Consider the following 15,353-nt stretch of genomic DNA (forward strand, 5'->3'; position numbering starts at 1 on the left):
CCTGTGTACGGAAATATATACAGGAAATTGGGTGTTACAGTATTAGTGGACATTATTGTAGTCTCATTCTCCTTTTGGTTTTTTCCAGTATAGCCATGGAGTTTGAAGCATTTTTCCTTGGTATGTCCTACACGATTGCAGTACCTACACCATGGCCTGGTTGAGCTCGAATCATTTCCAGCATGGGACCTTTGTGGTTGTGGGCCTCTGGAGATAAGGGCTGAGTTTTCAGTGTGACGGTAACCAGCAGTTGTCACAGGTTTAGGTTCATTTGAATCACTTATCATGACAAGTCGACGCTTCTCAATGGTTGGCAGGGGGTTCTACCCAGAATTCGACCACAGACCTCATCTAGCTCTCGGTTCAATCCTTCTAGAAACTCATAGAGACATTCATTGTTGAGGTGAGTCATAAACTTGGTGTGTTCCACGCCTTCTCCCCAGTCTGCCTCATACTGCCACAAAATTTTCAGATTATTGTAGTAGTGAGTTGCTTTAAGTGTTCCTTGTCGGATGTCCTTCAACTTCAGTTTGATCTCAAATACTTGGGAGGCATTTCCAAGATCCGAGTAGTTTTCTTTGATTGCATCCCACATATCTCTTGCAGTTTTGAAGAAGAGGTAGGTGCGACTAATGTGACCTTCCATTGAATTAATTAACCAAGCCATTACAATTGAGTTGTTGAGTTCCCAAGTGCCATAAGTTGGGTCTGTTGTGGCTGGTCGTGGGATGTCTCCATTGATATATCCTAGTTTGTCACGACCACGAATCACCATAATGGCCGATTGGGACCACTGCAGGAAATTTTTCCCATCTAGTCGATGGTTAGTGATCATAAGAGAGGAATTAAGGTCCCCTTGAGGGGTTCCTTGATTGATATTTGGAATCATTTGTGAGGTTTGAGTCTCGGATGAAGTTTCGATTGTCACCCATGGGAAGGAATAAAACAGGAGGCAAGAGAGATTAAAGAGGAGGGGCGTTTGAGACGAGAGATTAGAGATGACAGGATCAAAAATCCTTAAAGCTCTTATGCCACGAACAAACTTAAGAAAAAAGGTTGTTATCATTTACTAAATAATTTACAGCCTTTATAGAGTAGTCTAAGTGTAAATAAGGGAACAATCCCTAAAAATCAGTAACTCCCTAAGAATTAGAGACTAAGATTAGATTCTACTGTACAAGAAAACTCCTAGGATAGGTAAGTAATCTATCCTTAATTTTAGGAATTCCGACACTCAAAAAGCATTGTTGTCTGTCACAGTTCTTAGTAGAGTTTTCCAAAATTTGTGCAAATGGGAAAAAATGTGGAATTTTCTCTAGTGAATAACTCATAGTCCATTTTTTCGTGTTATTTTCAAGACCTGGTGGTGGCTTGATATACCAATAAGTAGATTTATTGCAAATGTTTAAGTCGACTATTGCTAGTTGTTTCACTCAATTGTTGACATTGATATTTTCCTCTTGAATCTTTCTTCAGATGTGTTGTAAGTGGTTTTGGAAAGATCGCAATGCATGTTCTGGAAAAGCTTGTTGCTGTTGGTGCTCTTCCCATTACAGTATCGGGTAATTTTGTCCATTCCGCATTGTGTAGATTGGAATTCATTTCGTATAATCTTTCTGTGCACTAATTACATGAGGATTGTCACATAATTCCTTTGGTTTCATTATCGTTCTAGCTTAAAAGATATAGTCACAGTGAAGATATCCTTATTTTAAAGAAAAATGCTCATAATGAGGCCAAATGAGCTCTTGCTGTAAACACATTGTTTTTTCCTTTTGCCTTTTTCTGGACAGTTGCTGTTGAGCCACGTATTTCTTCTTACTTGGTACACAAAATATCTTATCCATTTTGTTTTCCTTCAGAAAAGTGCCTTCGCAATTGTATTCAAGTTCATTTTTCACGGCCTCAATTTTCTTATTGCCAAGAAGTTCATTTTTACGTTACTTGATATCTTGCTCAACACTTGCTTTATTTAAACCCTTCAAAATTAATTTAGGAAAATGGTCCTGACAGTAAGCATACATTTTTTTTTTTGCTTTTTCACCATTTTAAATGAAACTTGAAAATGCTATTATTTGGAAATTAAATAGATGTGTAAAATAGCCTCACTGCAAGCAAATAAAGTTGGTCGCACATTTAGCTTAGTAAAGATCAGCATATAAGGTAGGTTGAAACAGCCGTCCATCTTTTAAACACTTGCCCATGCCTGATATGTGGCACAGATTCGAAGGGATATTTGATTGATGAGGATGGGTTTGATTATATGAAAATATCGTTTTTGAGGGATCTCAAAGCTCAACAAAGAGTTTGAGGTGTTTTCTTCACTGCCATTTCCATACATAAAATGTAAATTTCATTTCTTTTGGTGATTCTTGAGAGTTGCTATTTTACATTTTGAGTATGCAGAGATTATTCAAAGACTTATGCTCGGTCGAAGTACTATGATGAAGCAAAACCTTGGAATGAAAGGTGTGATGTCGCAATTCCCTGTGTTTCTCAAAATGAAATCGACCAGACCGATGACAAGAATTTCGTCAGTCCAGGTTGTCGTATACTTGTAGAAGGTAGTGGTCTGTAATATGTATTGAGAAGAATTTGTATATCTTTCTATCAGGAAGAATTATAATGATATTAGCTAATAGCTGCGTGGTATTGTGGTCTTCCTAGGCTCAAATATGCCTTACACTCCTGAAGCAGTTGATATATTGAAGCAGGCTAATGTTATCATTGCTCCTGCCATGGCTGCTGGTGCCGGAGGGGTGTGACCTTTTACTTCTTCCATCACCTTGATGAAATTAATTTTTATTATCTCAGTTTAATTATGAGTACTTGTGGGATAGCCAAATATTTTGTAGATGGATGTTAAAGCTTCCGTTTGAATGTCTTCATTCATCACATTGGAATGAATTTTAATTCATGTTATTTACAATAGTACTTTTTATTTTCTGATTCAATGACACTTAATTTCAGGTTGTTGCAGGAGAAATTGAATTAAATCATGAATGTAATAATGTAATGCATTGGTCTCCAGAGGACTTCGAATCTAAATTGCAGGTAAGATTTAGTTGCATTTGTTGAAAAGTGCGTGTGGAATTGGACTTTTCTTTAGCTACATTTCCCCTTATTTGCTCAAGTAAAATCCATTTATTTGCGTTTCTTAAGGTGAGTTTACCATGTAATAGATCTGTCCGAATGTCGAAATAGTCAAATCTTGATAACTATATGTGTTCAACTTATAATACCTTTTGTCATGATTGAAAGTATTGAAATTGTAAACATAGTGTCGGTATGATACCAGCGAATTTGAGTTGGCTTCTTTTGGTTTTTCAATCATAACTTGAGATTTCTTCCTTCTTTAACTCGACAATTAGCTTTATATCTAGTTATGACCAAATTTGGTGAAGATCCTTTTCTCTGCAACGTGCAGGAAGCAATGAAACAGACATTCAATAGAGCACTCAAAGCAGCAAATGATTTCGGTTATCAGAAAGAAAGTCCCGAGTAAGTTTTTTTCTTCGGTGTTAGCACTAACACTACCATCATAGTAGTAAGAAAGCGAGGCTGAGGCCTTATTTGCTCTTTAATCTTTTCCTTTGGCGAATGGTACATGAATCAAAACACTAATTTTTACATGCTGCTTATCTTGTATTACTAGATTCTTTCACCAAAATGTAGTCCGACCGTTCTTACTAAATTTAAATTCAGTTCTACAATACATATTATACAGTTGTGCTCTGGACCAGAACAATTCTATTGCCCTTCTATTTAGTGTGGCTATTCGGGGATCATCTTTATACTCTCCTAATGATCTTGGCAGGCTTTGGAAAGTATAATTAGCTGGAAACACATTGCTTGAGAACCTAAGATCTAGTAAAATATGTTGTTCAGACTCGGGTGCAAGTGTCCATGTCGGTACATCTGGCACGGTTACGTGCCTCTCTCTTTTAGTTTTTTATGTATTCAGAGTATTAGAGGGTCATATCCTATACTCATGTCCTAATAACATCTAACATGTGTACTTGAAGAGTCGGACCGAGATAGGTAGTAGCTGATATTATGTTCTTCCGAACTCCAAGATATCTATTGTTTACTCTCTTTCTTTGTTATCGTTAACAGGGCGTTGCTACACGGAGCAGTCATCTCCGCCCTTCTGGCCATTGCTCAAGCCATGACTGATCAAGGATGTGTATAGAAAAAGAAAGCTAATTTGTTGTTTATCACTACCAATGTCCACCATTTGGAGACTCAGTCATTCCATAGCAGGAAAACTGCAGAGCTCATCAACATCTTCGTATCGTCATTGGAATCCTTACCGGATAAAAAGAAAGATCTAGAGACATGACAAATATCATTGCAACATACATGTAATGTAGTAGTGGCTAGTGCAAGACATGGAAATGGATGGGTTGTTATTTTAGATTTCATTGGAATAGGAATTTGCATGAGCAATGTCTGATTACTGTTGTAAGGTTGGAATAGAAACATTTAATTTGAAGATATAAAAACGCCCTTGTAATCAAAGAATTCATATGTCTACCACATTACAAGTATGTTTTTTTTGGAATAATATTAAGTGACTATAAGATAATACTCTGCAATTACTCGAACCTGACATTCGACGAGAACAATATTTATTTTTATTTTTTTATCATTAAAATTGTTTGATGAGTTCTTAGGATCCCTCCTTACTTCAAATGTATACATTTGTTTAAAAAATATTTATAATATAACATATTAAAAAACATTATAAAAACCTAAGTATGGTATTTGTTAATCTTGTAACCTGAGTAGGATAATTTTATTAGCATGAGGAAACTTAATAGAAAAGTTAGGGATTCACAAGAAAAAAAATGAATTCTTCCTAATTTCCCTCAAATGTAAATGTAATAGACACCGTTAGATTTCACAAATCGGTGCAATCGACGGTTTGGAAAACATTCGTATGTTACTAACGTGCAGAACTAGAGTACACTAACTTATCGTTTTTTAGTATAATTTTTTTTCTCCTTTCTCCCAACTTTCAACCGAAAAAGCCAAAGGGCAGCAGAAGGTGCGTTTTAATTTTTAATAACTTGTTTGATGATTCGAAGTCCAAACAGATAAGCCTTTACCCGTTCTTCGTTTTCTTCAGGAAAAAAGCTCTCTTTCTCCTGTCCTTCTATCCTTCAATATGTACTTGCAGAGAAGAAAGAGGAGGATCCCAGTGAATTCTTTTGACAAATTATTTATGAGAAGATGAAGCTCACAACACTTACAAGTATTTTCAAGTATGGAAAGAAAAACCCAGAAAAAATGGGTGTTTAATTGAATAGTTGAAAGGGAAACAAACAGTAATTTTCAATAAGAAATAAAAAAGGTTCCTCAGATCTTTTCTTTTTTTGGTTTAAACTGGGCTTTTTGTCTTTAGCATATAAATCAGTTTTCCTGCATAAATTAGTTCTAACTTAGGCTTTATCTCTCTTCCACGCCTTCCTCTTTTTCTGGGTTTTGGGGGTTTTCTTTGACGATTTTGTTGCATGCAGGAATAAGCTGTTTTTAATTGATTTTTTCAGGTTTTGAACGGTGTATGCATCGGTTCTAGCAGTTGACTGTTTTCGGTGATTTTAGAGTCTTGGGTCTGTTTCGAAACGAACTTTAAGGATTGACTTTTGAAGATCAGATTGTTTTTAGAACACTTTTAGCAGAATTCTTTTTCTCGGAGGGGATTCTGATGGGGAGCCCCGATGAGCCCAACGTGCAGGGCATTGATGCGTCGGTGGGCGGGTTGGTTTGGGTCCGACGCAGAAACGGTTCCTGGTGGCCGGGTCAGATTATGGGCCTTGACGAGCTCTCTGAGGGCTGTCTAGTATCCCCGAGATCCGGTACTCCTGTTAAGCTTCTTGGTCGTGAAGATGCAAGCGTGTGAGTTTATTTTCTTTTCCATTTTTTACTCACTTTTTGGATTTCTTTAGGCGGGTTTAATAGCTTGCATTTTTTTGTTAATGATTAATTACAATAGTTTTTTTTTAATCAAGTTAATTTGTTTAGCAGTTTTGATAGTTTTGGAACATTTTAATTTTAATTTTTATGTTACCAATCAATTATCAGATGCTTGGAAAGGGGAAAATTTTGCAGATATATGTTGTTCATATAATAGTTGTTATGGTAACATAGGTTGGAAAGCTCTGCATTTGCATTACATTGAAAGGCCTGCTTGTTTGCAGTGATGCATTGTGCTTGTTGTTATGCTTTTAGTGAACACATACAGGTTGTCTTTTGAATGCAATCTTGTGTACAAATAATCAAGAAATTTGGTGACCGGTGATATTCATTTAAACTGGTCGGAGAATGTGAATTGATTCTCTTGGAATCCTTTTAATGCTGTACCTTTTTTCCCTGTTGCCATATCTTTAAACTGTTATGACTTGTAGGCATTGGTTTAATTGGGTTCGAAATATAATTGTCTAAATCAGTTCAGTGGGTTAGTCTTTGTTCTCTCACATATGACTGGAGCTTGTAACGTTCTCTTCTCGACATTGTCTATTTGTCACCACACCTTTCAACTTTGGGACTATGCTTCAATTCTATAGAAAAAATACTGAAATTATCTTAAGATGTGTGAAGATGGCCACTATTTTCGTTTCTTGGTTGGTGATTTAGATTCAAGGTTTTAACTTTTTATCTATCTTTAGCCTTGTTCATTGCTGATTGATTTATGAGTAAAGTTCTGTTAGAGTTGCATTCTCTTCTTTTACTTTCTAGAATGATTAATAATTGAATCCCCTTTCGTCCTAATTAGAAAGAAAGAAAAAAAAACTATAATTGGTGGTCTCGATTGAAATATTGAAAGGGAGGAAACCTTTGAGTCAATGATCTCTCATCGCCGTTGGATGGAAGACTTGCTGTGCTTGGCATGACTTCTTATTGCTTATCTTTGTTGACTAAATTTCATTTCTTTTTGGCTTCAGGGACTGGTATAATCTTGAAAAGTCTAAGCGAGTAAAGGCCTTTCGCTGTGGAGAATATAATGCATGTATTGAGAAAGCAAAGGCTTCAGCAGCAAATTCTAGCAAGAAGGCAGTGAAATATGCACGAAGAGAAGATGCTATTCTCCATGCTCTTGAGATTGAGAGTGCACGTTTAGGCAAGGATCATCCAGACTCTAGAAAAGATAATTCTGGTGGTGATAAGGGTTGTTCGGTCAAACAGTCACCTAACATGTCGCATTCTGGGAAAGATAATGAGGAAGGAATGAGTGGGTCTGAGGATGACTCGAATTCAGCTCCTGAATTATCACAGTCTGGCATATCCTTTGAAGAGTCAAATCTTATTAATGGTACTAAGGGGCACTCTATGATGAGAAAGAGAAGAAAAACCCCAAATGATTCAGAGGATGACGGAGCAGAAGGAATCAAACGAATGAAAGGACTTGAGGATTTAGGCATGGGTGTAGGATTAAAAAGAAAAGTCCAGGCCGAAGGGTTACTGGAGTCTGTTCAACAAGAGAATGCTTCATTCTGTGGACCAAACACTAACAACTGCCTGTCTAATGTGGGTCCCATTAACCATTCATCATCGCTGAAAAGGAAGAGATCTCAAGTGGCAAATTTTAATGAAATCCTGAAAAGGAAAAATCGCCGGAGACCACTGACCAAGGTTTTGGAGAGTACAGCTATGGTGCCCGTTCCAGTTGCTTGTGATGAACTTCCAAGCTCAAGTACTTCACCCCCTGACAGTAAGGTTTCAGGAATGGATTCTAATGAATCACGGAAAAGTATTTCTGCAGTAATCAATAACAACAATAATAACAACTCAGATAGTACTGGAATTTCTTGTGAGAATGGTGTCTCGTTAAATGTTTCAGAACTTGCTGCTGATGCTTCTCAAACTAATAATAAGACAAAAGACGGTGAAATTTCGAGCATACCAGAGTTGGCTGGGAATGAATCTTCTGACAGACTATTTGATGTGCCATTTCTTGGAGATGATAAACCATCTGCGGGTATTATTGATTATACATTTATAAACTATAGTATTTCTTATTATTAATGCATTTTCTGCCTAACATGTCCTGCTGCTTTTACAAATTGTTGTTGTATTGATTTTGCTTTTATTTGGTGTATTTGCTTTTGGCTGGGCGGATTATGGATGAGTTAGATTACTTGTTATTTCATGAATTTTTATTGTTCACTCTGTTCCTAATGTGTCTGCATAATGTTGGTTTTATGTGGAGAATATTCCTGCCTGCATTTAGCTTTTGTTGTCACAAGTGCTGTATTGCTGTGATCATTGTTGGTCCTTGATAAGATTTTTATATATATCTTTTGAAAACTACATAAAGCATGTCATATTTGTAGTAGTGTGCCATGAAAACAAATTACTCTTCGTATGGGTTGGTGATGTAAGGACATGTGCTGAATTCTCTAACCCCACAAATTTTGAGTCAGAGCGTGCGAGTGGACTGGAAGTTAAACATGTTGATGCTTATGTTATCACACAATAAAGAGCTGAACTGAAAAGTGCATATTACTAGGGGCATAATTTGTACGATTCACATGAAATATGCTGCTAGAAGTTCCTGATGAATCGTAATTTGCCTGGAGACTTGAGTTTAATTACAATGAAGGCACGAGATTCCCTTTGTTTAAGGATCCCCCCCCCCCCTTTTATACACTTGTTCTACCAGCATTTGATTTTGGTACAACTGATTCATTAGAAACAAGGCTAGCTTAGAATACCTGATCTGCTTCCTTCTTGCATTGTTTTCTTTTGCTTCCTTTTATCACGTGAAGATGTTTAAGTGCATGGTTTAATTGTTCTTTTTGTGTAAGAAGGTATTCCTTATGTGATTGTTCCATTTACCGATTTTTGTTGCAAAAACCTCCAGTTTGAACGACTCAATGTATATGCAGTCTCTCCTCGAACCTGATTCCGTTATCTTTACTCTATTGTATTGCTGCAATAGGATATACTTTTTCCTCTATGGAGTGTTGGAGACTGATAGATCATTTTGGTTCTGACAGATTTTTCTTCAATATTTGTATCTTGTTCATCTGAGACGCCTGAAGTTGGTGATGTGGGAAGACAAGCTGAAGTTGAGGGGCATAATGAGTCCGGTTATACCAGATCAGTGGATGTTCGGACTAGTATTTGCCAGAAGATAGAGAAAGGTGCAGCAGAGTGGCAGCTGAAGGGAAAGAGGAAATCGAGGCAAATAAGTGAAAAACAGAAACAGGACCCTAGAAAATATGCTGACATGGTTGATGAACCAAATGCTTATGTGGCAGGTATGGATCACTTGGATGGATTTTCTCAGGGCTCTGATCAGAAAGTTGACTGCAAAGCTGTTGAGGATCAGCTTGATGGATTCAGGGACTGGAAGTCTCGGCAGCCTCGTGTGAGAGGGTCAATAATGGTGGCAAAAATACTCCCTGATGGTTATGTGAACCCTCAAAGGTCGCTTCCATACCGTCAGTCACGCTATACTGTAAACCCCAGGTATCAGATGGCAGATTTCCCTGGAAAAACATATTCTGCCGAATCATCATTATATGAGATTAAGATTGATGTGAAAGCGGACTATCAACCACAACATGTTCCATTAGTTTCCCTCATGAGTAAACTGAATGGTAAAGCCGTAAGAGGTCACCCTCTTCTAGTTGAAGCTTTGAACGATGATTACTATGACAATCCGAGTCAAGAAGCTGCTATGGCGTGCACTAAACCTGAACATTCATTGAAGCAAAATTCAGGTGGACGAGTTCCTAGAAAGCATATAAAATTGCAATCGCATCTCCCACCTCGTAAATCAAAAAAAGCAAAGAAATCTGGTCTATTGTCTAAGAAGATTCGAAGATTGTCTTCATTAAACGGTCAGAAGCTAGGTGTGGCCGGCAGGAAACGGGTAGAGGAGAATCCCAAAGGTGCTGTGATAGCTTGCATCCCTCTAAAGTTAGTCTTCAGCAGGATAAATGAAGCATTGAATGGCTCAGCACGGCCATCGCACTGATCGTTAACATCAAGAAACTCGTGAGCAAGCGATCTAAGCCACAGTGAAAATTCAACTAGAAAACCTGGCAGCCGGTAGGTGGCCTTTTATATCTTAGAACCCACAGAACAAAAGACATTGGGTTGTTGTAGAAGGAAACTGTTAAAAGACTGAAGGATGATGAAGAACAAGTCTTCCCCGGCTTTGTATATATGAAAATGTAACATTAGTTGAATTGTAAAGGGGGCAATTAGGTAATATCCATGACTCGGTGTTTTTCTTTTTTAATGAATTCAGGTTGATTTAGGGTTAAATACCTAAATTTTGGCAATTGTACATTTTCCTCTTTGGCTTTGGGACATAGATTTGGTAATTTATTCCAATTCTCAAAAGCCTATTTCTTTTCAGTTTTTTTGTGGAAATTTAGATGTTTTCTTTTTCTTTCTTATTCCATTTTTCTTTCTCTATTCTATTCTAAGTTTGTGCAATTTATTTCATCTATATCTCATTAAAATTAAATCAAGGAATATTTGATGATAAATGATAGATTTTGGTGTTTATTTTCTAAAAAAATATAGGAAAAAGTGTATTAAACTCTCAAAAGTTATAAAATTTATCAAAACTTTACCTTTATTACAATGTTGTAGTAATTATTTTATAATAGTTTGATAAATTTAATCATCATTTTATAATTTCTCAAAGTGCAGTGTTTGAATTAATTAATTGTGTATAGTCAACGACTTCTGGTATACTTTATCCAATGTTATAAATCCAAGTTTCCAAAAATAATTGGGCCGTAAAACGTGATCCACACGACCAGAAAGGCCCAAAACTCAACTTTCAACCTTAGGAACCCTAAAAAGGATTCCATAAATTTGGTAGGTTCGTTACATTCTAACTGCGGCTCCAGTCTTCCTATCAGAAACCCTAAAAACCAACAGGTCCGTTTTCTGTTCTTATCTTACTTTCGTCGTTTATTTTGTTTGATTTGTTTTAGAATGTTTAAATCTTACAAACGGCGGTACATTCTGTGGTGTATCTGGTACAGAGAGGTGCAGAGAAAATGGCGACAGTTCCAGGACAGTTGATCTGGGAGGTGGTGAAGAAGAACAACTGTTTCTTAGTGAAACAGTTCGGAAGAGGAACTGCTGGTGTTCGGTTCAGCAAAGAGCCCAACAATCTCTACAATCTCAACTCCTACAAACACTCTGGTACCGTTTTGATCTCAAGTTTCTCTCGTTTTTCGTTCTTGAGGTCGATTCGACGATGTTGATCTTAGATTGTTGCTAAAGACATGATAGTGTTGAGTAGAAGTGCAATGAAAAGTATGTTACATTCAGATGCAAATGGTTTTCATATAAATTTATCACTCAAGTGAAATGAAAATTATGTTACATTCATATGCAAATGATTTGCATATAAATTTATCACTTGTACAAGTTATGATGTCGTATTTGTATCATATATATATTGTTTAATCCCCGTGCTTACTGGATCCTGAACATTGAAAATTATGTTATATTCATATGAAATTATTTGTATATAAATTATGATATTGTTTGGGTTTTAAATTACTTGTTCATTGCTGGATCTGTGCAATTGTAGGATTGGCAAACAAGAAAACTGTCACCATTCAGCATGGTGGCAAAGATCAGTCGGTGCTGCTAGCGACAACCAAGACTAAGAAGCAGAACAAACCATCGACCTTGCTCCACAAATCTGTCATGAAAAAGGAGTTCCCAAGGATGGTGAAGGCAGTTAAAAACCAGGTAATAGGAAGATCCTTTTTGAAGTTTTATATTGCAGTGATGAAGCTATAACATATAAGGAGGAACCATTTGTTGGATTCTTCTATGAAATGTTCTTGTTACGCTTGGCTTCTGAGCTTCCTAAGTGCAAACTGTGCTTGTTCGATGAAAAGAATTTTATAACATCTTTGAAAATAATGTGTATCCATTCAAATCGAACTTATGTTCTTGCAGCTTATCTTATCTAGTCTTTCTGATAATTAAGTTGCATTTCACCTGGCATTTTTTACGACATTTCCTCCTTAATGCTCTATGCTACAAATCATTGCAGGTGACAGACAACTACTACAGACCGGATTTAACCAAAGCAGCCCTTGCAAGACTGAGTGCTGTGCATAGGAATCTGAAAGTAGCCAAGTCTGGTGTCAAGAAGAGGAACAGGCAAGCATTGAAGATCCATGGCAGGAAGTAAGCTCATATGATGCCGCGATTTTGTTGTTTCCGACATCTCCTTTTAGAACCGAATTTTGAAGTTACCTTATTTTCAATCTTGGTTGTGGCTGGTGTGGTGGATTTCGTTTCTCATCTTAGATTATGAAACAGAGATTGCTGCCTCCTTGATAGTTTGTTTTTGGAATGATATGGCATGGTAAAATTTTGATCATTTTCCTCTGGTAGAATTTTAGATGAACTCCATTTGATAATGATTTCCCCGCTAAAAGAATCACTCGAAACCAAAGAAATATAATTTCGAGAATAAAATATTATTCATGTAATGATCTTTTTCATAAATAAACCCCCACTAAAAATGTGTGATTGCAATTGTTTGTGATTTTCAGAGAGAAATAATAACAGTTACCAAGTGTTTTCCTTCTGGGAATTTATTTTTTAATTTCTTTTCTGCTTTAAACAATCTTTGATATCCGTTTGTTGGATGATTAACTTGTTAATGAATCAATTTATATATCGGTTTTAGGTTCTTGTACGCTATCCATTGCAAAAAAAAAAAAAAAAAAGGTTCTTAAACACTACCAACAGCAACTTGGGAACCAAGTTCATCATTATCTTCAAAACACGACCAAGCTCATTCTCGTTTGCATCTTTAATCAAAATCCAATTTCATTAAGAATTAGCATTTATTTTCTTGTTTTTTTTTCAAGGTAAACTACCATGTCCAACCAAAATATCAACTCGTGCAAATTGGCATTAATTATTCAACCATTTCTTTCATTAAGTGGTCTCGAGAGAATATTGTTTCCTGTGGTGAAAAAGAGAAGAACTGAATAAGAAAAGGCTGGCTGCTAAAAACAACTAACATAGAGAAAACAAATAACAGCATTGCTCATTTTATACATATAGTTGAGTAAAGCACATGAAATTCGATAGGGTTTTCCTCTCATCGAGGAAATTGCATTTGAATTTTGATTTGACTGCCACGAAAAAGGGAAGCATTGTAAAATAAAGTTCAACGTAAAGGTAAAAATAATAATTTTTATCAAGTTAAGGTGATTACAAAGTAGTTTATATTCTAAATATTCTAAAATCATTTGACAATGAATACTCAATCACCCTGCTACAATTGCTGGTGCTCGAACCCATGACTTTAGGAGCAATAGAAATTTTTTTAATCACTAAGATAAGTTGATTCGTGCAAAACAAAAAATATCATTAGATGAAAACAGAAATGAAATGTGATGTTAGATATAATTTTGAAAAATATCATTAGATGATCAAAACAGAAACATAGAAATATGTGTGTGACTAATTAGGTAGTTTTCCCTATTTGTTTTTTGGGTAATTTCAATTTTGAAGGCCCAAAAGGAGTACGTAAAGTTGGGTCCACCCTTAGGCTGCACTTCCACTTTCGTCTCATTTTCCTTGAAAAAAAATCGAAGCTAAGAATAAAAAAACAGTAAAAAAGACGATCAAAATACAAAAATCCCCAGAAGCCCGACTATAATTCCTTTAAATCCCTCTCAAAATCAAAGTTTCTCTGCAAACATTCTGAAAAATCCAGCCATGGGAAATACCGAGAAGCTGTTGAACCAGATCATGGACCTGAAATTCACCTCCAAATCGCTGCAACGCCAGGCCAAGAAGTGTGAGAAGGAAGAGAAATCCGAGAAATTGAAGGTGAAGAAGGCGATCGAGAAAGGTAACATGGACGGTGCTCGGATCTACGCCGAGAACGCCATCCGTAAGCGTACCGAGCAAATGAACTACCTGCGTCTCGCCTCCCGACTCGATGCTGTGGTCGCCAGGCTCGATACACAGGCTAAGATGACCACAATTAACAATCCATGGGTAATATCGTCAAGTCTCTTGAATCTTCCTTGGCCACCGGTAATTTCTTCCTAAAAAGTTACCCTTTTTAATTCTTGATTTTTGTAGGGGGGATTTTAGGGATTATCGTGGAAATATTCATATTAGCCTTTCTTTCAATTGTTTTTTTAATTCTACACCTTGAATTAATTTTGATGTGAATTTTTGTACGGTGCAGGCAATTTGCAGAAAATGTCGGAGACAATGGATAAATTCGAGAAGCAATTTGTAAATATGGAGGTCCAGGCAGAGTTTATGGAGAGTGCTATGGCTGGCTCTACTTCATTGTCCACACCAGAAGGTGAAGTCAACAGCTTGATGCAGCAAGTGGCTGATGATTACGGGTTGGAGGTCTCTGTTGGGTTGCCACAGCCCGCCGCTCATGCCGTGCCGACCAAGACGCAGGAGAAGGTTGACGAGGACGATTTGTCAAGGCGACTTGCTGAGCTTAAGGCTAGAGGTTAAAAAATGGTGGAATCCATTTGAATGAACTTGTGATAAATAGTAAGACTGATATTTAAGATTATGATTTATGCTTATTAAAGATCTTGTTGTATTTGAATATAGTATTGAATTGTGTTCCTCTTTCGATTGTTGCATGTTGTGCTTGTTTCGTATAAATGATCTGGTGCCTTTAGTGTGTTTATGGGATGATTTGATCTCTGTGAATGCATTAGTATGATCAAAGAAGGTATTTATTCTTGTGATTGTGAGGGTTGAGAAGTGGTTCAATCATTTATTATTGATTAAGTGTGTGGATTAGGTTTATTGATAAAAAGACAAGTGTATGGATTAGGTAAATGCTTAATGCTGTTTAACATAATCATTTTGGATCATCATCTTGTAAGTATGATTGAACAAATCAAATAGATTAAGGTTAGTATAACATTGCTTGTTGCAGTTAGAAAGTGCTTTTGAGATGCTATTAACAAAATAGCATGGGTTGGTTTCAAAAGCACAAGTGCTTGCTGCTGTAATCTTCATGCTGAACGTGTGCATTTGCACCGGTATGCATTTAAGGGAAGGAGCGTTTTGAAAATCCTACTACGCTAGTAGGGTGCATTTGAGACGCAACAGGTATGCCTTTGAAATCCTTTCTGCACCTTCTGAAAGAGTTTAGGAGACTGAACAGGAGACAGAAGGAACCCGATCGAATAGAGATACCATCCACTTCTCTTGTTGAACCCCGCAATCCATCCTCCCACCATGGAGAAAGAGAAGGGCGTTCCTTCTTCAACTTCCCTCGTACCGAACGTTATTTGGTTACTCTTAAAAATTACCACCATGAACCACTGGACAGTAGTGATTATAATGAT

General features: G+C 36.8%; 3 protein-coding genes, 1 non-coding gene and 1 pseudogene across 7 annotated transcripts; all 5 read left to right on the forward strand.

Moving 5' to 3' along the window:
- Positions 1 to 2,352: 2,352 nt before the first annotated feature.
- On the forward strand, positions 2,353 to 4,318 carry LOC120203135 (NADP-specific glutamate dehydrogenase-like). Of its 3 annotated transcripts, XM_039203484.1 has the most exons (6): positions 2,430 to 2,469; positions 2,544 to 2,564; positions 2,668 to 2,759; positions 2,971 to 3,054; positions 3,428 to 3,501; positions 4,117 to 4,318. In XM_039203484.1, the coding sequence occupies exons 1-6, from the start codon at positions 2,442 to 2,444 to the stop codon at positions 4,190 to 4,192; spliced, it is 375 nt and encodes a 124-aa protein (XP_039059415.1). In that variant the 5' UTR covers positions 2,430 to 2,441; the 3' UTR covers positions 4,193 to 4,318. The 3 variants fall into 3 exon arrangements, with proteins under 3 accessions (XP_039059417.1, XP_039059416.1, XP_039059415.1); XM_039203486.1 differs by lacking the exon at positions 2,971 to 3,054 and having other exon boundaries at positions 2,353 to 2,469; XM_039203485.1 differs by lacking the exon at positions 2,544 to 2,564 and having other exon boundaries at positions 2,416 to 2,469.
- A 690-nt stretch (positions 4,319 to 5,008) lies between these two features.
- On the forward strand, positions 5,009 to 10,056 carry LOC120203136 (uncharacterized protein At1g51745-like). Of its 2 annotated transcripts, XM_039203489.1 has the most exons (4): positions 5,009 to 5,901; positions 6,948 to 7,714; positions 7,844 to 7,981; positions 9,003 to 10,056. In XM_039203489.1, the coding sequence occupies exons 1-4, from the start codon at positions 5,711 to 5,713 to the stop codon at positions 9,986 to 9,988; spliced, it is 2,082 nt and encodes a 693-aa protein (XP_039059420.1). In that variant the 5' UTR covers positions 5,009 to 5,710; the 3' UTR covers positions 9,989 to 10,056. The 2 variants fall into 2 exon arrangements, with proteins under 2 accessions (XP_039059420.1, XP_039059419.1); XM_039203488.1 differs by having other exon boundaries at positions 6,948 to 7,981.
- Positions 10,057 to 10,836: 780 nt separating this feature from the next.
- LOC120203133 (60S ribosomal protein L28-1-like) lies at positions 10,837 to 12,379 on the forward strand. Its single transcript, XM_039203481.1, has 4 exons — positions 10,837 to 10,908; positions 11,016 to 11,178; positions 11,573 to 11,736; positions 12,047 to 12,379. Exons 2-4 carry the CDS (start codon positions 11,031 to 11,033, stop codon positions 12,185 to 12,187), a joined length of 453 nt encoding a protein of 150 aa, XP_039059412.1. The 5' UTR covers positions 10,837 to 10,908; positions 11,016 to 11,030; the 3' UTR covers positions 12,188 to 12,379.
- Positions 11,767 to 11,856, forward strand: LOC120203139. Its single transcript, XR_005523788.1, has one exon. It is a non-coding gene; the product is annotated as a small nucleolar RNA R24 (small nucleolar RNA).
- A 1,233-nt stretch (positions 12,380 to 13,612) lies between the features above and the next one.
- On the forward strand, positions 13,613 to 14,620 carry LOC120203137 (annotated as a pseudogene).
- Positions 14,621 to 15,353: the final 733 nt, after the last annotated feature.

This window comes from Hibiscus syriacus, unplaced genomic scaffold (genome assembly GCF_006381635.1).
Source record: "Hibiscus syriacus cultivar Baekdansim isolate YM2019G1 unplaced genomic scaffold, ASM638163v2 tig00009054_pilon, whole genome shotgun sequence".
In the NCBI taxonomy this organism is placed as follows: domain Eukaryota; kingdom Viridiplantae; phylum Streptophyta; class Magnoliopsida; order Malvales; family Malvaceae; genus Hibiscus; species Hibiscus syriacus.